The sequence below is a fragment of the Brachypodium distachyon genome, chromosome 2 (assembly GCF_000005505.3).
Source record: "Brachypodium distachyon strain Bd21 chromosome 2, Brachypodium_distachyon_v3.0, whole genome shotgun sequence".
Lineage (NCBI taxonomy): Eukaryota > Viridiplantae > Streptophyta > Magnoliopsida > Poales > Poaceae > Brachypodium > Brachypodium distachyon.
The window spans coordinates 41,746,649-41,769,411 of record NC_016132.3 but is presented as its reverse complement, the minus strand read 5'-3'; the positions used below and the strand labels follow the sequence as shown (position 1 = coordinate 41,769,411).

The 22,763-nt window shown below is 47.4% G+C and overlaps 2 protein-coding genes, 1 long non-coding RNA gene and 1 other non-coding gene across 4 annotated transcripts; 3 read left to right on the top strand and 1 right to left on the bottom strand.

Annotated features, from left to right (window-relative positions):
• The first annotated feature begins 2,885 nt into the window (after positions 1-2,885).
• LOC100843768 (NDR1/HIN1-like protein 13) lies at positions 2,886-3,985 on the top strand. Its single transcript, XM_003569195.4, has one exon. It carries the CDS (start codon positions 2,988-2,990, stop codon positions 3,858-3,860), a length of 873 nt encoding a protein of 290 aa, XP_003569243.1. The 5' UTR covers positions 2,886-2,987; the 3' UTR covers positions 3,861-3,985.
• Positions 3,986-7,431: 3,446 nt separating this feature from the next.
• TRNAR-ACG lies at positions 7,432-7,505 on the top strand. The gene has a single exon. It is a non-coding gene; the product is annotated as a tRNA-Arg (tRNA).
• A 9,108-nt stretch (positions 7,506-16,613) lies between these two features.
• On the top strand, positions 16,614-18,015 carry LOC112271151 (aspartic proteinase-like protein 2). The gene is made up of 3 exons (XM_024460203.1): positions 16,614-16,732; positions 16,841-17,097; positions 17,626-18,015. The coding sequence occupies exons 1-3, from the start codon at positions 16,691-16,693 to the stop codon at positions 17,846-17,848; spliced, it is 522 nt and encodes a 173-aa protein (XP_024315971.1). The 5' UTR covers positions 16,614-16,690; the 3' UTR covers positions 17,849-18,015.
• Positions 18,016-21,483: 3,468 nt separating this feature from the next.
• On the bottom strand, positions 21,484-22,021 carry LOC112271161. Its single transcript, XR_002964090.1, has 2 exons — positions 21,939-22,021; positions 21,484-21,751 (listed from the first exon to the last, which is right to left on the bottom strand). It is a non-coding gene; the product is annotated as an uncharacterized LOC112271161 (long non-coding RNA).
• Positions 22,022-22,763: the final 742 nt, after the last annotated feature.

Genomic DNA, 22,763 nt, shown 5'->3' with positions numbered 1-22,763 from the left:
AACATACTCACTTCATATTGTTGCATTTCAGTTTTTTCAACGTCGAAATTATTTCTAGTTTGTAAGAATATCACAATCTTGCTAGAAATTTGTGTGCCTAAACGCTGTTTCTTTTTCCTCTTAATGTTGGGGGTGATTTTTTTTAGTATATGTACCATAGAGTTAAGTTTGTTGATACATAGAGATCAGTGGAACATTTTACCAAGCACAACTGAAATGAAAAGGATGTAATGCATTCGTGCATGTATGACTGTGCGTGTGCTCCAGCCAGATACTAGGCCGATGGGTCTATACATTTTTGTGAAACATGGGTGAGAACCGTGGACATGTGGAGTTTATACATCTAACATGAGGAACTTACCATTACCATCCACCACCGTACAATTCATACTGATGTGTCCGTACATCTTTGTGAAATTCTTTGAATACTTGTGCCGTTTTTCTACTACGATGCATTCAAGTCTTATTTTTTATGCAATTCATAACAATTATTTCTGATTTGCAACACCTTTCTATTTCTTCGAGAGCAACGAGAGTGTTTGGTGACACTAAAATGTTCAATGTGGATGGTGATGGCCTCAGTAAATTAGTTACTTAGATGGTTGATAGGACATAGGTATAGTATATAATTTGATGGATTTCAAAGGAACATCATGTTAAAGCATCAAATGCGTGTACGAGTTTATTTTTTTGATGGGTTGTCTACTTATTTAGAAAAATCGGCCATGAGCATTGTGCACTAAAGATCAATATATATCAATTGTGGACAACAACAAGTCTTTTTGCAAATGTTAAAAAGATTTTGGTAATAGAAAAGTGCTCTTGGAGTAGATATAGATTGATTGCCAATATCATGATTCCTAATGGAGCTAGATTAGTGAGTTGATCTCTTGGCGATATGCATGTGTGTCATCACATATAACACAAAGAATTTATGAAAATATTTTATTGTAAAGAATGATGATGATCAACATTATGAAGTTTCAAAATGTTTATTCATTTTGATTTGTCCTATGTTAAACCTTGTCAATTTTAACCAAGTAGAAAAATATCAATATATCATCAAACCAATGTTTGCAATAGCGTGCTAATAGATTAAGCGGCGTCCACCGCGGATGTTTAAAATAGCGTGTGTTGTTTCAAATAGCGTTTTGCAAAAAGAAAAAGGAAAAGAAATAGCCAAAAAATAAATGATTTCAACAGCTAAAAACTTGTCTATGAATAATACATGTGCAATCATGTACAAAAGTAGTCCAATGGATGAGACAAATGGAAGGCATAATCACATATATAAGGCATATATTCGTATACACAGTCAGATTAAAGGTCTAAACCGTTTTAAAGTAGCATAAACATCTTAAAACCACTGGAGCGACAAGCCAACACGATATATCATAAAGCACTTTTGAGCCGATGGCTTCAATTTGACGAGGTTATTTCACAAATCCATAGCGAGCAAAGTAGCATAAACAACATGAGAAACAAAATGTTTTTTTCCCTTCAGATTATGAGCTAATATATTAAGAAAATTATCAATTATATTTTAATATTGCATTTGTCTGATGTCACATTTCACTACATTTCAGAAACCAAGCATACGCATCAAAGGCCAAACACACCATAAAAAAAATTAAGCAATGTAAGCGCCCCGAGCACACAGAAAAACTAGAATACAATTTCCTTGTCCAAAGGGCCACGCTAGGGAGGAAGTGCAAGAAAAGATAAAAAACATTAGTAACGGAAATGAAAAAGTATCATCGTTTGTCATGACCAAGGTCAGCACGGATTTCACGGAAATCGCACGCCCTCTCGAACCTGTAGTTGTTTGGATCCAGTCATCAGCATGCCCAATACGAAGCCCGAGCAAGGACCCGCCACGGCCAACCCAAATTAAGCCGCCGCTGCACGCCGTAGCCCAGGCCGTCGCAGCTCGTCGCAGATCGCCACTCCGCGGCCGCCGTCCGCCACACGAGCTTCGCCCGTCGGTCTCCTCAGACGACGGCAAGGGGAGAGGATGAGATGGAGGCGCGATGGGGGTGACGGCTAGTCCGCTTGAGCCGCCCCCGGAAGCGACGCGAGCCATTTTCAGATCAGTGGTTTCTCACTGGAAATGTCCCATAGCATAAAGTAGCATAAACATCTAGAAACCACGGGAGCGACAAGCCAGCACAACATAGCGTAAAGTAATTTTGGGCCGACGGCTTCACATTAGCATAAAGTAGCATAAAAATCTAGAAACCACAGGAGTGACAAGCCAACACAATCGTAGCATAAAGTAATTTTAGGCCGATGGCTTCGTATCATGCCCCGTTCGTTTAGAGCAATCCCCGCAGGTATTGGAGTGGATTGCAGGAAAACTGAATTGAAATTTGATGGTTTCCCGTCGAACCCCGCCGGGCAGGGAAGGAACAAACAAGCCCTTAGTAAGGTTATTTCACAAACAATGCCGTAGTGAGCAAAATGGCATAAACAACTGGAGAAACAATATGCTATTTTTCATATTATGAACTAATATATTAAAAAATAGTCAATGATATTTCGTTACATTTCACTATATATTTAAGAAACCACACATGTATATATGCATGAAAGACCAAACACACCGTAAACAAATCAAGCAATGCAGGCGTCCAAGCACATAGAAAAACTACTCCGTAGAATACAATTTCCTAGTCTAGAGGGCCACGCTAGGGAGAAAGTGCAAGAAAAGATCGAAAACATTAGTAACGGCAATAGAAAAGTATCAAGAAAATCCAAAAGCAAAGCTCACTAATCACTGCCTAAAGAGACCAAAAAATGTGAGCATAGCGAGCGAGTAGTAACTAGGCCAGCAAGCAAACACGCAACAACAATATATACAGTGCATATATAAATGCGGCCACTTATTGCGGCCCTCTTCTCCGCGTTTCCCCCCAGTCTCTTTCACCCGTCCCTCCTTCTCTTTCTTCCCCAAGCTGAGCGGCAGCGCACACACAGGCCAAGAAGAAATGGGCGACCGGGCGTACGCGCCGTCCTCCAAGCCGGTCCCCGTGGCGGCGCCGCGGGCGGCCAACGGCACGGCGAACGGCGGCGGCGGTGGGGCCCCGCCTCGGCCTCCGCCCATGGTGCCCGGCCGCGTCCCTCCCCCGCCCATGTACCGGCCGAAGCCGATGCAGCCGCCGCCCCGCCGCCGCCGGAGCGGGCGCGGGTGGTGCTGCGCGTGCTGCCTGTGGCTGACGCTGGTGCTGGTGGGGCTGGTGTTCCTGGGCGCCATCGCCGTGGGGGTGTTCTACGTGATGTACCACCCTCAGCCGCCGACCTTCGCCGTGACCTCGCTCCGGCTGGCGGCGCTGAACGTCTCCGACGCGGACTCCGTGACCTCCCGCATCGAGTTCACGGTCACCGCGCGCAACACCAACGAGAAGATCGCCTTCGCCTACGGCGACATCGGGTCCGCCTTCACGGCCGACGGCACGGACATCGGGGACGGCACCGTGCCGGGCTTCGTCCACCCGCCAGGCAACATCACCGTCATCAAGGGCTCGGCATCCGCCACCGCCGCCACCGTGGACCCCGTCCAGGCGGCCAGCCTCAGATCCAAAAAGTCCCACGCCATGTCAGTGGAGATGGACTCCAAGGTCGGGTTCCAGATCGGGCGGTTCAAGTCCAAGCGCATCAACGTGCGCGTCCTCTGCTCTGGCTTCTCCGCGGGGCTCGCCAAGCCAGCGCCCTCCCCTGAGCCGATCATCGTCGCCGCCGCGCCCGCGCCGATCCGGTCCAAAATCAGGCTGTCCTCTTCGTCCTCCTCCTCTGCAGGCGGCGGGACGACGACGGACGCAAAGTGTAAGCTCCGCGTCAAGATCTGGATTTGGACGTTTTGATGGGCGGATGCGTTTGGGGGTAGAGAGAAGGAGCGAGATTTTTTTTTTCTTCTTTCGTTTTTCACACTGTATGTGGATTTATTGGAGTATAGTTTATATGATTTTCTTTTCCTTTTGCTTGCTTACAGCTGCTGCTCCCTTCTTTTTCCGCAAACAAAATTCATGCCAGCACAGTACAGATCTATGCTATGCTAGTACAGTTCATCCTTACAAACAGGGCCTATTAAGATTCCTGTGAAATACGAGCAGTAACAATAGTACTAGCGCTAGTAATCCGCAGTAAAACCTTGCAGAATCGGAAATGAACTCCCCAGCTTGGTTTGGTTTTACAGCCGGGATCGATTCCCCGACTGGGCGCACGCGCGTCGGTGGCGTCAACAGAATCGATTTCCAGCTAAGACTAGGCTAGATTTCCTTTTTGGTTTCTCTCCCGTTTCCTCTTTCTTCTCCCCCAGCCGGGCTCCATGCCGGGAAACAGTTGTACCTTAGCTGGCAACTGACGCGCGGGCCCGGCCCTGCCCCAGGCCCGCGGTAAGCGAGATGTGTATGAGCGGCGGGGCCTTGGAAGAAACTGTGTTTATGAAGGAGAGAAAAAAAAGGCCGTTGGTTTGTGCGTGGCGAGGCGAAATGACGTGTGTCGGGGAAAGGATGAGCGCGAGAGAGAGAATGGGACGTCACCCTCACGGCTAGGCTCGGTGGAGAGAGAAGGGCAGGGCAGGGGTCTTCCTTGGTTCTACTCCGTAGTACACCGAACAGTACCACTGCTGAGTGAGTGCTGATAGTGGCACTGTGTCAGTAGTACAATTCGAGAGCAACAAAGGCGGATGATTAGACTGATGGGATCATGTAAGGAGGGGAATTTAATGGGGGTTTAGTGGGTTGGTTTACGGGGGAACTGCTAAGCGCACATGACTGACGTACTGATATGTGCATAACGGCCATATAATCTCGGAGGTAGTTCCTAGCAAATCAGCAGCAAGCCAAGATCCATATTGTATCATCCCTGTGGTAATAAGGTCAGAAAATGCTGCGAGTCGCTACCTAATTCTACCCTCTCGTTCCCTTCGTATTTGCCTGCAGTTTCAGCTTTATTTTGAGCTTTCAGCTCCGGTTTTCAAAATGAAAAGACAAGGTTTTGTTTTCGCCATCTGCATTATGATCCACGCCTTTTCCGTACACTCGATAATACGCTGTACGTACGTGTCTACAAAACATGCAATCAGAAAATAAACATGGCTGATTAGTAACGGAAGAAGCCGGAAGAAATTGTGGAACAAAACGAGCCTGAGATGGCGGTGGGGAGCAGGGAAGGAAAAATAAAATAAACTGGTAGTACGGCCGCTGGTCAAAGTAACACTGCACGAAGATTGATCAAGCTTTAATATAACTTTGTAATTTATTCTTTGTCCGGCTACCGTTTTCTTTGTTGAGTACACTAACAGCTGTTTAATTAACATTAACATGAACACGATATGATGAGTAAACGGCCGTTGCCGGCTCCTAGCTGATGGACCGTACACAACAATTACTTTTACCTCGTGGTCTATGGACTATGGTCACTTGACTTTTGTTTGAACAAAGCATTTTACAAGTGGTCACAATTTCACATGCCCTTCAGAATGGCTAGAACCACTGACTAGCATTAGTCTTCGGAAAGTTTTAAAAAGAGAGGAACAAAATACGTTTAGAGCCTCTTCGAATTGTAACTTCTCTAGAACTTTGGGTGGATTTGAATCCTTACACAATTTTTCTCTATGAGTCCCTTGGCACATAGTACAACTCAAACCTCATTTTATTTTATTTTCTTTCAGAATCCCCAATGCACATTTTTTACTATCAACCTCTTCCGTCTTCCGAAATTCATGTATTTGTATCTGATGCACAATCTAAATTAAGACACTATCTGCAAAAATTCTTATGGTATGAAATCTCATACGAATTCACCATGTGTCACATCTCAATCCCGCCTATGTTTTTAGGGCGCGCCTAGATCTCAGTCGACTGAGACAGTCAACCGATGGCTACAATCCGATATAACCAAGATGAGTGATTTAGTTAGTTGGACACCTCCTTCATTCCCACTTGCATATTTGTGTTTTCCATTTGTAGCATATATTTGAGTGTTCTTTGGGTCTGCCAACTGGGCTCTAGAGATGCCTAGAAAAAAAAAGTCTAGATTCATGTGTAGACTAGATTACAAAAGATTGCAAAAAACAAATAGAAAGAAATGCATTTGGAAGTAGTGGCTCGTATTGCACATAAGTTGAATGTGCAACTTTCCAAACATGATTCAACATTCAAAGATTTATACGTTTAAAAAATCTCACATTATTTCTCTCTAAATTTCACTTACGTAGATTGTGCAACTTTAATAAAGTAAATGTGCAATTTAATTAGTAAAGACCAAAAGTAGGAAAAGCTTAGAGTGTCTATCTATTTCAATGACAAAAAATGCACAATAAAAAATTTCTATGTTAACATAAATTTATGTGAAATTTTAATATTTAAAATTCCTACAAAAATACCATATGTTGGAGGTGTGATGCCCTACAAACCTGCAAATTCAAGTTGAAAATCAAATGCATTTGGAAGAAATTAAAAAAATATATACAAATGAAGGACCACTATTCATGCTGATTTTTTTCGTTTTTTACCAAACGCAATTGAGTCTGGACTTGAAATTTTACAGATGTATAACACATCACTTTTCCAACATACGTAATTTCTTTTAGAATTGTTTGAACTTTTTGATGGAGTTTGCACAATTTTCACAGTAGAGGTGGTTTCCACCGGATACGCCGCTTTCTAACATATGCAATTGTTTTGAGAGTTGTTTGAACTTTCATCAATGGAGTTTGCACCATAGAGTTGGTTTCATCGGATACGCGGTCTTTCTAATATTGTAATTGCACGTATATTATTTATATGAAATCTTATGATCTTAAAAAGGTAAAATAAAATGAAGGTAATAAGAGAAAAAAAATCACTCGTTTCAAGAGTGTTGATGCGGCTGTATTTTAGGATTCCTTTTACTTAGCTTGCGGGTTCGTGATGAATATGTCCGAGCATATTTCGAGAGAGGCAAATGTGTGGGCTCATGTTTACCTAGCAAAGCTTGGAGTGATCCTTCTAGCACTTGGCTTGGCTAGATAAGAGCAACTCTAGAAGTTATCGAATACACCCGATCCAAACTGAGTTTTCAGTTTTGGGCTGAAAAAGGCCCAGAACAGCTACCGAAAACGGCCCGCGAACTGAAAATCTAATTCGTTTCTCCGAATCCGGCCGATTTCTTGCCATATATGTAGGCATTCGAAGGGGCAAGTTTGGATCCAAATCCGAACACGCCGCAAAGCTTAACACCTCTTATTTGACTTTTTCACTATTTTGAAATACGAAAAAGATCCAAATCTAAAATGCAAAGGTCGTCTTATTCAAAACCTCAATCATCAGATCCTCTCTCTCCCACTTCACACCTCGGAACACGCTGTTCTTATAGAGAGAAAGGTGCTTTCCCATCTTCTTAACCCGAAATGAAGGGGTACCCCCGAGAAGAGAGCCAGTAGAGACGGGTGGGCCTGTAGCTCAGAGGATTAGAGCACGTGGCTACGAACCACGGTGTCGGGGGTTCGAATCCCTCCTCGCCCACAGCTGTCCAAAGGGGGAAAGTAAAGGTCCTTCCCCCTGAGGGTAGGAAAATCATGATCGGGATAGCGGACGTAAAGCTATTGAACTTAGGTATGCTCTTTCCTTTTGTCAAAGTGGAATCGTAGAACAGAATGTGATACGATGAGATAGAATGCAATAGAAATAGAAACAAGGGTAGCGAACGGGTTACCTACTCCTAAGGGTCAAAGCAAGCCCTTTAATTCAATTCTTTATTCTTACATTAAAGAATGAATCAAATCTCCCCAAGTAGGATTCGAACCTACGACCAGTCACCGCAGCTACCGCCGCTACAATCTCGCCTCCGCCGCCTCTCCTCCACCCCGGCGGCCACATTTCTGACGAAATGTGGCATGTGAACTGCTCCCGCTCCTCCGCCACTCGTCGCGGCGGCCGTACCACTTCCCTGTGTGGGTGGGGAAACCCTAGCTCCCTGCCATGGTGGTCGAATGCGGGCCGCGGCGGCAGCTCTACCGATGAAGAGGCGGCGCGCGCTGCGCGCTCTTTGAGCTCGCCGGCGGTCATCCTGCTGCTGGTTCCACGCACGTCACGCCAGCAAGGATGCCGCCCGCCGATGGGGACGCTTTCCTCCGGGAGGAGGCGGAGAGGGTGGCGGCTCCGCTGGTGGGGAGCTTGGTCCTCGCCCCCACGCTGCTGCGGGACGAAGCCAAGTCCTCCTGCACCGCCGGTTGCCGCATCGGGAGGCCCACCGACTCTAGCGATTCGACGGAAACCCTAGCGGCGCCGGCAGCGAAGGAAGGTGGCAGCGACAAGGACGAAGAAGCCGCCGGTGATGAGGACAAAGACCCCGGCTACAAGGTGGGTAGCGTCCATCCACACCAGCGACGAGGAAGAACGCCGTCGCCGGGAGCAGGACAACGCCGACCGGCCTACCTCTGCGCCATCGCCGAATCGAAGAAGATGACGAAGGGGAAAGCGCCTGCGGAGGAGCCGGAGCTCATCATCCGGCGACTAGGAGAAGAAGGCGTCGGCGGCGAGAAGAAAAAGGAGCACATTTTTTGTTTTTGTTAAATTGCTCCTACCTAACTAGTAATATCCGATGTAGTTAATTTGAGATGTAGTTCGGTGCTGAGATTACGATGAACTTGGTGATGTGTGATGAAGAACTTGGTGGTGTGGAAGTTGATGAACTCTAGGGCGCGATGTTTTTTTTTAAATGTTCAGATCTGAGTTCGATATCGGGCAAAGCAATTCAAAACTGCATATCTGGATTCAGTTCAACCGAAAACAACGAGTTCGGATCGGCCGGGTTCGGTTTCTGTTAGAGTTGCTCTAATCCTCCTGTTTATCTTATACCACCAATTTAATGGTGGATGATCTAACTGTTCAACTACCTCCGTCCAACAAAAGATATCTCAAGTTTGTCAAAATTTGGATTTATCTAAACATGACTTAGTTATAGATGCATTCAAATTTAGTCAAAGTTGAGACATTTTTTATTGGACGGAAGAAGTATTTTGTTTTAACAGTATAAAGTTTAAGTTCGATGTTAAAGTAGAATAAAAGATGGCCGCCTTGCCTAGCGTGCACCCCCAGCCCCCAGGCCGAGGCTGACCTGCTGATTGAGGACAGCAAGCCCGCGCATGCAGTCCAGTACTCAGACGGCGTCAGGTTCAAGCGCCTATTCATAGGGACGTAGCGGCGCGTTCGCAACGGCTCTATGCTGCCATGCCTCTTCTATTTCACTCGTCTTCTTCCTTCGCCCTTTCTCTCATGGGTGCCAATTGCCAAAGTGGTTGTGGCCAGCGCACTGTGATGGTTGTGTACAACATCAACATCCCACCGGTCTGCTACCGCTCGAACTACAACAATAAAGGTGACTCTCACTACCATCCATATAGATGCATCCCATTGTTGCCATTTTCGGCAATGGCCTTCTGCATAACATCTGTTTGATGAAATAGAAAGAATTTTTTACGTAAACTATTTCTACATAATGGTAGTAGGTTTGGGCATGAACGTGAATGTGCAGAAACAGTTTTCACTCTTGAAATGTATGCCTGAAAGTTTGAAAATGATGATACCTTAGGTTATGTTTCAATCCCAGTGAGGCCTCGTTCAGCAGTGATCAATCCCCTCTGGATTGGTGGAGACTGAGAGGGATTGAAAGAAAAATGAACTAAAATTCCTTCTAATCTCTATCATTGGAGGGATGGGTTCAAACGAATAAGTCCTGACTCGTTCGGATAGTTATTTGAGCCTCGCAAGGTGAAGGCATTTGTAGATGTCCGACTCTCGGCGGTGTCCATACGACTTACTTCGCAGCTAGAATTACATTTTTTTATGATCGAATACCGCGTACGGTTGGTCTGGCCATTGTTAGCTGTACTGCATGCGACCACAATTAGTCGTCCACCTAAAGGTCAGTGGAGAACGCCCTTCATTGACGGGCACAAATCTGACCGTCGTCGTGTGTGCACCGAAAAGTGAAATAAAATGTTGGCAGATGAACAAATTGAAGCAACTAAATTGAATGACTGTATCACATACATTTTATTCAGAGATTGTATGACCTTATATTTCTCTCATCAGAATTACATGCAACTACATATACTCATCATGGCAGTGCCTGAGGGTTGCAGCGACAACCTATGAGCCATTGCTCTCTAGTCACAAAACAAGACCCTATGTTGTCTTCACAGCTGTAGCACAAATTATTTTGGCAGGTTAAATTTCCGCAGAGGCACATCCGTTCAATTGTACGACCTGCAGGCAATCAAGGATGTGCAGGTTCAACTAGCTTTCATGGTTAAATTGTAAAATAATTTCTATATTGATTAAAACAGAATTGTAACTTTTTTTTTTGGAAAAAGGGGATTGTAACTTAGAGCATCTCCAGCCGCTCCCCCTAAAGGCCCCCTAAACGGGTTTGGCGCCGGCTAAAAAAATAATTTGGAGAGGCCGGCTGGGTCGGATTTTAGGCGCCGGCGAAGCGTTTTGTTGCTGCGGGCCCGCCTTGTCAGCATCATTTATCGTCCTCACCGGCTTCGGCATTAATTGCCCACCGGCTTCGCCTCGGCTTCCCAGGAGAGTAATGGCGTCGCCAGGTCGAACCGCCGTCCAGTCCCGTCGGCTTCCACGCGGCGCGTATGCGCCCATTCCCAACGCCTGTTTCTCGCCGTGTTCATACCCCCGGCGGGTTAACTTCGGCGCCCATAAAAGGCAGCGCCGGCCCAGAAGCTTGCCATTCGCCTTCTCGCTCTTGTCCTACCTCACCGACCTCGCCCTCCTCTCTGCCCCCATCTACTCCTCGCCATGGCCGGCAACTGGCAAGACCGCCACTGGCTCCGCCTCGATGAGGCCGAGGCGTTGGCGCGGGTCGGCTACCCTGCGCCACCGGACTGCCTCCTTCCCCATGGGTGGGTTCTCAGCCTGGGCGGCAGGCCCGTGCCGCCAACGTCGACGGGAGCACGCCGGCGAGAGAGGATTACAGAGCATTTCTTTCGCAACCTCACGCCGGAGGAGCAGGCGCTGCCGGAGTGGGACCGCCACACCGGCAGCGCGTGGACGCCCTTCTTCGAGGAGGAGCGCGTTCGGCGCGTCCGCGATCTTCTGCACCTGACGGTGTGGAACAACATCGCGGGCCGGCGTGCATTCTGGCAGCAGCCAGGGCTGTCCCTCGACGCCGTCCTGGCCCACATCGCCGCCGGCAACGAGCCGAGGCTCGACGGCGGTGCTCCTCCTCCTCCAGCGCCGGCCGGACGCCACCCCTACCTGGGCGGTGGCGCCGGCTCATCGTCGCTTTGGCTCATCCTTGATGAGCCAGGCTCCTCCTCCCGAGCGCGGCGGGCCGCGTCGCCTCCGCGCGGCCACCTCCGCCTCGTCCGGCTGAAGCCGGAGCCAGAGTGGATGCCGACGCCGGACTACGAGCAGGCTGCCATCCCGCACCGTTGCGACGACGATCCGGAAGAATTTCCGGGTCAGCGCGCCAGCGAGGAGGAGGCGGAGCGGCGGCGCCTCCTGGGCTACGCGGCCTCCGACACTGACTTCTAGGCGCGGCTGGACTACGAGGCGGCGCAAGAGGCGTCGAAGAAGGTGACGCCGGTGAAGCAGGAGCCGGGCGTCATCGTCCTCGACGACGACGATGACAGCGGCTTTGACTTCTACTCCGGCAGCAGCTTGGGCAGCGGGGCCTCCTGGCTAGCTAGACGACTAGGCTAGGGCTAGGTTTTGATTTTTTTTTTTTGTAAATTATCGCAAATTTCAATGAAATGTTGCCTAATTTGAATAAATTTCGCCAACTTCAATGAATTTTAAATGGTGCCCCAATTTACTATCGGGGGCCCGGCTGGGACGAGGCCAGCCCCCAAATTATTCTTTGCGCTGGCAGCCCCCCCATATTGCCGAAAAATGTGGCAGGCCGGACGCCATATGGGTGGGACGGCTGGAGTTGCTCTGATCAGATGATTTTTCTTAACACCAAAACTTTAACAGAATTCAAATGATTGTTTGTATGTATTTACACTGGGAAAGTATTGTCGTACTTATAAGGATAACCATCATGGGCACGACCACCCTGCTTAGCTCCATTATATTTTTCGTCAAAACAAAGTATCTTCTGATGTAGAGATGGTTTCGGTGTGTATCAAAGGATGTAATGGCCACACGGTCATTACATATTCGCAGAAATTGATCTATTTTTAGTATTTGTTATTAGGCCAAGGTGGGTGGCCTATCTATTGATGTCTACATGCCACTATTGGAAGTAAAAATGTAAATTTTTAGATATAAATAATTGATTCTCGCCTGCTATCTTTGTCCCTGCAAATAAGAATAGAACCTCTCCTAATCAATGATCGCCTTCTAATTCTATTGGATATCTTCGAGTTACTCCTTAGTATAAATGGTAACCTTTAAATTTTCTTTCGATGGATTTATTTATTCAAAAAAAATTGTCCTCTGAGCTGGTTTGCCTTCTTCTCCTTTTTTTTTCCTTCTAATGTGCCCTCCCTCCCCCTACTCCTCCATATTTGTGTTTCGCCATGCCTGAGATAATCTCCTCCCACGGGTCATTCACGGAGCCAGAGGAAGGGAGGGCGGCCGGCGATCTATGACTCCAACTCTGGATAATCCTCCATACCTCCCGCGAGAAGCTGCAGTCGCGGCAGAGGTAGGCGATTGTCTTCGAGAGAATTTTGCAAAGTTGGCAAATGGGGTCGTGAGTTCATTACCGAATCGCAAGGTTGTCCGCCGTGAGGATCTTGCCGCGTAAAACGGCCCAAGAGAAGAGATTGCATTTGGGCTCTGCTTGAGCCCTCCAAATCTTGTCGGTGGAGAAGGGCGGGAAAGTTCCGTGGAACTGCGCCCTGTATGCCGAGACCGCAGAGTATACGTCCGAAGCCGTCCAGCGCCAGGTGATGGAGTCGCGCTGGTGAGAGAGAACCACTCTGTTGATGTGCTGCCAGAGCTCAACGAAGAAAGTATACAATGAGTTCTGCCTTATGATAATGTGATGGGTGCGCCTGTGCGTGCCAGGTGGCGTGGCCGCTTTCTAGTATACATAACGGTCATATAGTCTAGGTGCTTGTTTACTAGCAGAGTAGCCATACATGCAAACCAAGATCCATATTTGTATCATCCCTGTGGATACTAAGGTCAGAAAATGCTGTGAATTGCTAGCAAATTCTGCCCTGTTCTTGCATTCGTACTTGTCTGCAGTTTGAGTTTTATTTTGAGCTCTTATCATATGATCCTTGCCATTTCGTTACACTCGATACTATGTATTTGTATACAAAGCTTTAAGCACGGTTGATTTGTAACGGAAGAAGCTAGAATAAACAAAAATCAGTCATTTGTGGAGCTCCGCTGGCACGGTCGATCCGAAACGTGTCCCGTGCAGGGCCCGCCTCCTCTTTCTCTTTTGTTCTCTCTCTTCCAATTCTCCCCCTCTTCCGATTTTTTTTTCTTTTGAGGGAGAGGAGATGTTACGGTGGCGCGCTAGTCATGCGACGGCGGCTCTCCCGCACACTTGACTTTGGCAAAACTCTTCGGTAGTCGTCTGCCAAGAACTAGGCGGCCCCTGAAGAAACCGCGAAGCAAAACGAGAAAGAGATAATGCATGTTGGACGGGAGGAAATAAAGTAACTTGGCCGTACGGCCCCTGGTCAAGTGACACTATACGAAGGTTCTTGGAAAAAAAAAAAAACGAAGGCTGATGGACCTTTAATAGCTTTGAAATTTATTCCTACCCTGCTACTATACACCGTTTTCTTCATCGAGTGCAGTAACAACTGTCCGTTTAATTAACATGAAGACGACGCAATGAGTCAACAAGCTTTTCGGGCGGCTTCGAGCTGATCGAAAATATATACACAACACAAGAGCATCTTTTACCTCGTGATCAACTGATCATGCAATGCCTTTGCAGTTGCTGCACTTTATAACTTGCATGTTTTAGGATACAAGCCAAGTGTGCCAAAGAGGTAGAAAAGTTATTCCCTGGCCTGCTACCGTTTTCTTCGTCGAGTGCAGTAATAATGTCCGTTTAATTAAGATGAACACGACACAATGAGTCAACAAGCGTTTCGGGCGGCTCCGAGCTGATCGAACACATACACAACACAAGAGCATCTTTTACCTCGTGATCAACTGATCATGCAATAATGCCTTTGCAGTTGCTGCACTTTATAACTTGCATGTTTTTAGGTTACAAGCCAAGTGTACCGGAGAGCCAAAAAAGAATGGCAAAATCCCCGAAGAGGTAAAAGCTATACTAGACAAGACGTGGCACTGGAGGCATGCATGATCGGGGAACGACGACGGGAAAAAGTATTTTCTCTGGACAGGCCGCCGGGTATTCCATCCATTGCCTATCTCCGCCGCTCCATAAGACCATAACAAGTCGAGGGCGCGAGGGTTCGTGTCCGCCGGAGTCCATTGCCTGTGCTGCTGGGCGCTGAGGAAAGTGAGGAGCACCCGGAACCGAGTGAGAGCTCCGTCGTCGGGTATTCTCCTCCTCGAGACCTCGAGACCTCGAGTCCGGCTAAGAGGCGACGCTGCTGCGCAGGACTGCAGGTGGAGACCAAGGGCGATCGCTTTCCTCCAGCCCCGCCCTACGCCATGAGTAGCAGCAGCCGGGTGGCCGCGAGGAGCAAGAGCTTCCTGCCGCCGATGAGAAGCATCAGCCATCCAACAAGTACGCTTCTCTCCATCTCTTCTCTTCTCTGTCCATGTTTCTTCTTCCTTTTTCTTCCGGCTAGGGCAGGACGAGAGGAAAGGTAGTAGATCGAGGTGAATATCAACGAACTGTGAAACCTCAAAGCATCCGCTGCACCGGAAAGTACTCTTGGTTGCAAGCAATAATTAGGATTTCAGGCCTGGTGTACAGATCGGAGCGAGATAGGCGAGGGGAATGCGACGGCGTGACGGATGGGGGCGCTGTCGCCTGCTGCGCCGTGGGTGGAGATGGGAGAGGCGACCGGCATGATATATGGGAGAAGTTGATGGCGCGGTCCGGCGGCCGGGCGAAGCTCTTGCAGGGGCTGACGGGCTGTACGGCGTTGCTGAGAGCTAGGCTGTGAGAGTTACGACCGGCAGAAGTGAACACACCGACCATAATATGAGCGCAGGTCCAACTCCCTAGCAACGGCGGCTGCGCAGCTAATCTGTCCTTCCACAAGCGAGAGGGCGCAAGGAGCAGCCAAGCAGCAGGATCTGCGCGCTTGTGCGGGGCAGCCAAACCTTCTTTTTTTTGGACAGTAGAACTGTAGAAGAAGCGATCTTCTGTGCTGCATCCCTTAGAAAAGGCGATCGATGCAATGTCTCCCCTTCTCTTTCAATATTAAAAATCCTAAAATTTATCAAATTCTCCGTTAGAGCAAACCCTAAGTTAAGCAGTCAATCAATTGGAGCAATCAGCATCATACCCACCCGCCGGTCACTTCTGCTGTCCGGCTCTCACGATCACACGATGTGTCCAGTCTTTTGTGCTACTGCTAGGGGTTAGCCGGCTGCCTGGCAAGCATAACAGGGATCAATCAGGAACGGGGAATGCCATTCGCCAATGGGAATCGATCAGCTGAGATCAATCTGTTTTTGCTGCTGGGTTGGGGGCGCTGGACGCTTGGGCCTTTTGTTTTCGGCTGTAGCAGTATATTATATATGGGCTGGTGGTTAAACCCCAGGCCCCAGGGTGGGCTCTGGCCCACTATGTGGCTCTGCCACTCTGTAACGAAACGAAGCACAATGCAAAAATTAATTTATGTTTGCTCGCCGTGTTTTGCAGGGTCACTCATGCGGGTTGCAGCATCGACGCTGCTTGTCTTGATGGCCGTGGTTGCCGGGGGAGCTCAGAAGACGGTGATGCGGCTCGAGGGGCGATCGACGACAAATATATCTACCGAGCATCTCGTGAAGATGGACCAGAGGAGACACGCTGGACGAGGGAATGCGCGGTTCTGAAAGGCAAGTAAGGAGTACATTTTTCATCCAATTTTGGCTTCATATAGTGTCCGACAAGGTTTAAAGATCTCGGCATCTTTGAAATAGCTTTCACTATCACCGTCTGAATGGCATGCTATGGGAGAGCTAAGTCAAAAAATTTTCTGCAACAGCAGTTCATCAGGATAGAGCAAGAAAAGTCATTCAGTAGGTAGATAATATTAACATTCTCACATATTTGACCAGAAGGCCAGGGTTATCCTCCTTTTGGGAAAAAAGAAACATATTTGTCCTGATCATTTGAAACTATACTTGAACTCTCGTTCAGGCCTAGCCTTGAAGCCTCAAAAGAATCATCTTTGCGCTTGTTGAATTGAAACATAAAAAGATCTCTGCATTGCATTGCATTGCATGCTGTCTAGCCATTCACATCATATTAAGCCAATTTGGCAAGAGATGGCAACAGTAGCTCAGGGGTGAAGGGATATCAAAGATGGCCGAGAGATCCTAGCTAGCTAAGCTCATCTGAACGGCCACCAAAGAGTATTAGGGACTATTTTCACACCCGATGGGAATAATGGATAGCAATCCCAAATTTTATTAGATTCTGCAACAATTTTCTTTTCAAAATGTATTAAATTCTGCAACGATCTGGTTCAGACATTCGAATTCGCATTTTTGCTTTGCAGGCCTTACCTGACCCGTGTGCAAATGGGAAATCCACCAAAAAACTTCAGCATGCTTATTGATACTGGGAGTAGCATACCATGGGTTTTTTTTGCCAGCCACAGGGTGCACCGGAACTCAGTGTGTGGCACCTCTTGCCCTCAAGCTATAATTCTTTCCTCTTAGAAGAAAATGCTCTTTTTGATCAAACAACTGAGATGATTTTCCAATGTTCTTTTATCTGTGATCAGGCTCCACCTGGACTATTTGACCCAAAATTGTCCTCATCATCGGCTCTGCTGGCATGCTCCGATAGTAGATGCAAAGACCTAATCCGTGGCGGCTATGGAACGTGCAGAAGAGATATATGTGAGTTTGACCTCCGGTACGGTCCTCTATCTGTCCAGTATTCTGCAGCAACTGGCTACTACTTATCGGACAGCGTCGGTCTAGAAATTTTCGAAGGATCAACTTCTGTGAAGACATCCTCTGCCCCTATTTTATTTGGGTAAGTTACCCACCCACCATTATTAAATTATTTTATTCAGCATAATTAGACATAGAGATTTTTGGGGGGACTTTTCCTCAAGCTTCTAGTGCTCCTTCTCTTCTCCATTCTTTTGCTGTATATACAAAGTACAAATTACAACTTAGTCCCTCTACTTATTTGCTATGTGAAAATGATCCTACGAACATTAAAAAATTGATTACTTTGTTGATTGATGGCCAATACCTATACTAGTATTTTGACCGTAGTAACTAATAAGTGATCAAATTTGCATCGTAATAGTTAGTCATTGTGAACTTTTGTTTTTTAATATTGAATATCCTTGAACTTTTATATTTTATATTGGAGAAATTAACTTCTAAATTATACAGTAGACAATGTTTTGTGTATAACTTTGATTACCCAACATTCTGACATTGTCCTTTATCATACTGTATCAAACTTCTCCAAATAGCTATAATGCAAGATTGGAATCTCAACTCGATGGGTACATAAGCTCATGTTTTCATGGTTATTTTGATGCAACAGATGTAGCACATACAGGTCGGGTGAACTATCAGAGGATGCATTTGACGGCTTTCTTGGTTTTGGGCCATTTCCATTGTCCTTCAGTTCGCAACTGCATTCCTTGGGCTTATCCTTTGACGTCTTCTCTATATGTATGCGGAGTTCATATGGCGGCGGCATCCTGGTTTTCGGCGAAATTTTGGAGCCTGGAATTATTTATACTCCACTAGTAACTTCACTGTAAGCTCATCAGTCCACGTATGACTCAATATAAATAGTTTTCCTACATGTGTGCAGAATCCACAAGCAATGCAGAGACTGCATCTAGCTCATAGGATATGTGACAATAGCATAATGAATGAACAAAATATACATTGTCGGTAATTATAGTGACTAAAGTTCTTTAGAAAATATGTTATTTTTCTTTATCTCTATCACTATGGGTGAGGGTTGGGAGGAAGGGGACGGTTAGACTCACGTCTTAGGGCAACTCCAGCCACGCGACCCAAATTCGTGGCAAAATGCGTCTGTTTAGGTTGCGTCCCGGAAAGATCTGGACATGTTGTCCGGTCTCCGTCTGTTTGGTTCTATCAGTGCCCCCACAAGGCAACCCATTTGGTCCGCTTTATTGGTTATAGACATGTGAGCCAGAGAAGAAAAAGGAGCAAAGGGATGATAAACGCAATGCAAAGATGTTATCTGTCCCAAACCAAACCTGAACAAAATTTGGGTTGGAAATGGATCGTGGAGGACAGAAAATCGGATGGGGGCCGAAATGGGTCGCCCTGCTGGGGGCGTGTTTTTGTCTGTTTCGGTCCGAACGGACCGGTCCGACCCAAATGGGTCGCGTGGCTGGAGTTGCCCTTACATCATTGATCTACTAGAACGTTGGATTTGGTATGTGGACGGTGCGTACCATCTTGATCTGACATAACTCATGCTTTTATTTTTAGTGGGTGGGATGGTGTAGATGCTTGACCTAACTTACTACGGCATACCTCTTTTCGGAATAAATGGTTTCATGCACCTGGGTGCGGTCACACCTGCCATCGTCACAGCTCGCTCCGTCATCGCGATTCACACGCCTCAAATACCACTCCGGTATACAGTATTTCACTATAAAAAATACTCCCTCTGATGCTAAATTGTTGTCGAAATATTACATGTATCTAGACGTCTTTTAAGAGTACATACATCCATACTTAAACAAATATGAGACAAGAATTTAGAATCGGAAAGAGTACAAGCAATGGTCGATGGACATCTCGTGGGGACCATTTTTCTCACACTGTTTTTCTTCCTCTCGCCTCGTCCCTAGAGATGTTTTACGGTACCTTTAAGTCAACGTGAGTCGTCTATTTTATTAAATTGGAAGGTCCAAATTAGGAGTATCAAAACGGAGTAGGAGTGGATGAAGGCCAAAATCGGTAGTCCCAAAAAACCGCCCCAGGAAATTTCGCCAGGGCTCAGGCCCATCTGCCCGAGCGAGCGGTCCCTCGTCCTCTCGGCCTCTCGAAACACGGAACGATCGAGTCGTTCCTCATCTGCTGGCTCTGCGCCAAACGAGGAACTGAATCGGCCGGCGAACACCTAATCCCGGGGAAGGAGCGGCCTAAGCCATCGGCGGAGGAACGTGTTGGCGTCCTGAGAGTTGATTGGGACGAAGCCGGTGGCCGGAGCCGTCGACGTGGCGGGCGGCCTCGCGGTAGTGGCGGCCCAGCAGCTGTGTGCCCGCCGCTGCAGTTGATTGGGACGATGCCGGGCGGCTGGGAAGGGACAGTCAGAGAAGAACGACAGCTGATCGATGACTAAAATTAACTGCAAGGAGTATAGGGCGCTATCTTGAAGGAGCTGGCCGACGGGAAGGTCATGTTGCGCTGCAGTCGATCCGCCGCCATGAAATCGACGCCGGTAAGACCGATGACCTTGTTGCCGTAGTTGATGGCCAGCACGGTGTAGTTGTTGCCTTCGCCGAGCTGTAGCGTGGGCCTGGCTGTGCCTCGCTGGTCGCAGATGATGCCCACGTCCGGGTGGCCAACCGCAGTACTCATGGCACGGGACAGGGGATGGGGCAGCGTTGATCACCTTGGACTGGTTGGAGAGGTAGAGATCGCAAGCCAGGCGACGACGAGGAGCAAGTGGTAGAGCAGCGGCATAGTCAGGCCTAAAAAAAAAGATTGCACCTAAAAAGTGTAAACTACCCCTGTTAATCAATGTTCTACTACTCATTCCTTCTTGCAGTGTCAAAAGGCTGATAGCATGGTAATCTTGTCTTTGAGATCTATCATTGCTAATTGTGTTTGTAAGATAAACTTTGTTAATCATGAGCTGCTGCATATTTGTGTAAGCACAACGCCGGGTGGACTTGGCCATCCTCTGGCTTTGCTGCATGTGTGAGCAGCGAGGAGGCATGGGGAGGGAGTGGCAAAAGTCGCTGATAGGTGTGAAAGGGATAATGCACTGTGTAGCATGTCCTACTCATTTACTGCATCGATAGTAGTTTGTAAAAGAAAAAGAATTGCCTTGTGAAGCAACCTAACTCCAGAAGAAATTAATTGGAAGGCACCCAAAGCATAGGGTGCTGGAACAACCTCTGTCTCTCGTGTGCGTGTGTGTTCTTTTCCCCCTGCTTCTACTCCGGTGAGATCCAGGTTGCTCCGGCGAGCTGTGTGTGTATTCAGGTCCCGAGTGAGTCCACCGTGCAAAGAGAGCGAGCGCGAGACTCTGGGGCTAACAAAGGCACCGTAAAAAACCTCCGTCCCTATTTTCTTCTCAATGTCGATCCCCATGGCCATCCCCACCCATGACTCCCCCCATCTCCACCCATGACGGCAGGTGGGCGAACGCCCGGCGTCCTCCTGTCTCAAGCCACAGCGCTAGCCATCCCGTCCCGGCCACCATGTTCTTGCCCCACCGCGAAGTTGTATCTGGACCGACGTACTTCGAATCCAGTTCCGGATGTCGAGCAGGTTCGGCAAGCTGTCAGGCTATGAGAACTGGAGAAGAGTCCTAGTCCATGGACGGCACCAACACCACGCACACCGTGCCTGGTGCCGGAGTCGACAAAGACTCGGACCTGGTCGGAGTTCCGGCCTTCTAGACTCGGGAAAGACGCATCCCCGGTCCGGATTTCCGGCGCGGGTGTATCTCTGCCACGCCTTGGCCATCAACACCGCACGCCGCCATGCTGCCGCGAGAGGATTTGGCAGCCGTAACTGGAGACCGGTGGATGAGATGCAACACGCGTCCAGCAGTGATCTGCCGCCACGCGTCCGCGCCCGGCTGGGATCTGCCCCCGTTCATCTTCCTCAAGTCCGGCTGAGCCGTCGGCCTCGAGCTCTCCCAGCGCGGAAGAAGAACATGGCACGTGCAGGTTTTATGGAGATGGTGTATCGTGGCCAGCAGCGGACCTAGCTAAGAATTCTAGGGTGGTCCAACAGGGATAATATTAATCATCAAAATTAATTTTTTTTTATCTTGTGAGTGTTGTTCATATGATCATGAAGGGCCCCAAATCCCGGGTGGTGTCCCCCTAGATTCGCCACTGATCATGGCTGTGCCGGAACTTTCGGGGTATGCTGGGGGGAGATCTGGCTGGTGGCGACGGTGCCATGCCGGACTGGGGTCGCAGGGAGAGAGAGAGAGAAGCGGAGGTGGCGGCGGGATAGGTAAGGAGAAAGACAGAGAGAGAGGAGGGGTCGCCGGAAGGGAGAGAGAGAGAAGCGGAGGGTGCGATTGGGAATCACAGATGTGTGGGTTCCGCAATTTGTAGCTTCCATGTATTTGCAGCGTATTTTGGATTAGATAAATTTGTTGCACACATCTACACGCTGACCTGTGCACCAAAAAGTAAAAATAAAATGTTGGTAGGTTAACAAATTGAAGCAACTAAATTGAACGATTGTATCTCATACATTTTATTTAGAAATTGTCATTACATTATTTCTCATCAGAATATATGAAACTACACATGTTCATCATGGCAGTGCCGGAGGGTTGCAGCCGCAACCTATGATGCATTGCTCCCTAGTGGCAAAACAAGGCTCTAGTGTGTCTGCACAGCAGTAGCACAAATTATTACGGCAGGTTAAATTTCCACATATGCACATTGAGAGCTTGTTGCTATCCATCCGATCAATCGTATGGCCTGCAGGCAATCAAGGATGTACATGTTCAACTAGCTTTCATGGTTAAATTGTAAAATAATTTCTAGACTGATTAAAACGGGATAGTAACTTTTTGTGCGAAAAAAGGGGGGGATTGTAACGGATCAAATGATTTTTCTTAACACCAAAACTTTGTCAGAATTCAAATGATTGTTTGTATGTACTTACATTGAGAAAGTATTGTGGTACATGCGAGGATAACCATCACGAGCATGACAGCCTTGCTTCCCTCCATTATGTGCTGCGTCAAAACAAAGTATATATTCTGATGCTAAGATGGTTTCTGATGTTTAAAACATGTACTGGCCACACGGTCAATATATATTGATAGAAATTGATCTAACTTTAGTGTTTAGTAATTACGCCAAGGTCGGTGCCTATCTATTGGAAATAAAAGTGCATATATTTAGTTAGAAATAATTGATTCTATCTTTGTCCTCGCCATAAGAATAGAATCTCCCCTAATCAATGGTCGCCTTTTGATTATATTGGATATCTTCTAATTACTCCTTAGTTTAAACGGAAATTATATTGTGTGAACATTCACGCCACTGTATTCTGGCGCGATGCGCTGTTGGCCGTTCGATAGTGGGTATGGCGATGTCTCCATCTGGCTTCATGTACCCGTTTCACCACGTCAGGGCCGACATGGCAGCAACGCACTGTTCAAAGTTTTGGTAACTGTGCCCCCTTTGTTTTCCCCAGTTAATTGAAACTGCCTGAACTGCTCCCCTCCCCCATTTTCCCCGTCGCACGGTGCTTTCTCCGCATCTTCTTCGCCTTCTACTTCGCTCCCACCCACCGGAATTGCAGCGTGCGCCGTCCGTCGGTGTTTTCGTATCTGGTCCGTTATATTGCTATTTGAGGTTGCCACACATATATAGACTGAGGTATATAATATGATCAATTCACAATTTTTCTTATGCATGCAACATATGCGCTTTTGAAGATTGAAAGAAATAGGTGATCAAAGATCAATCAGCACATGCTCAC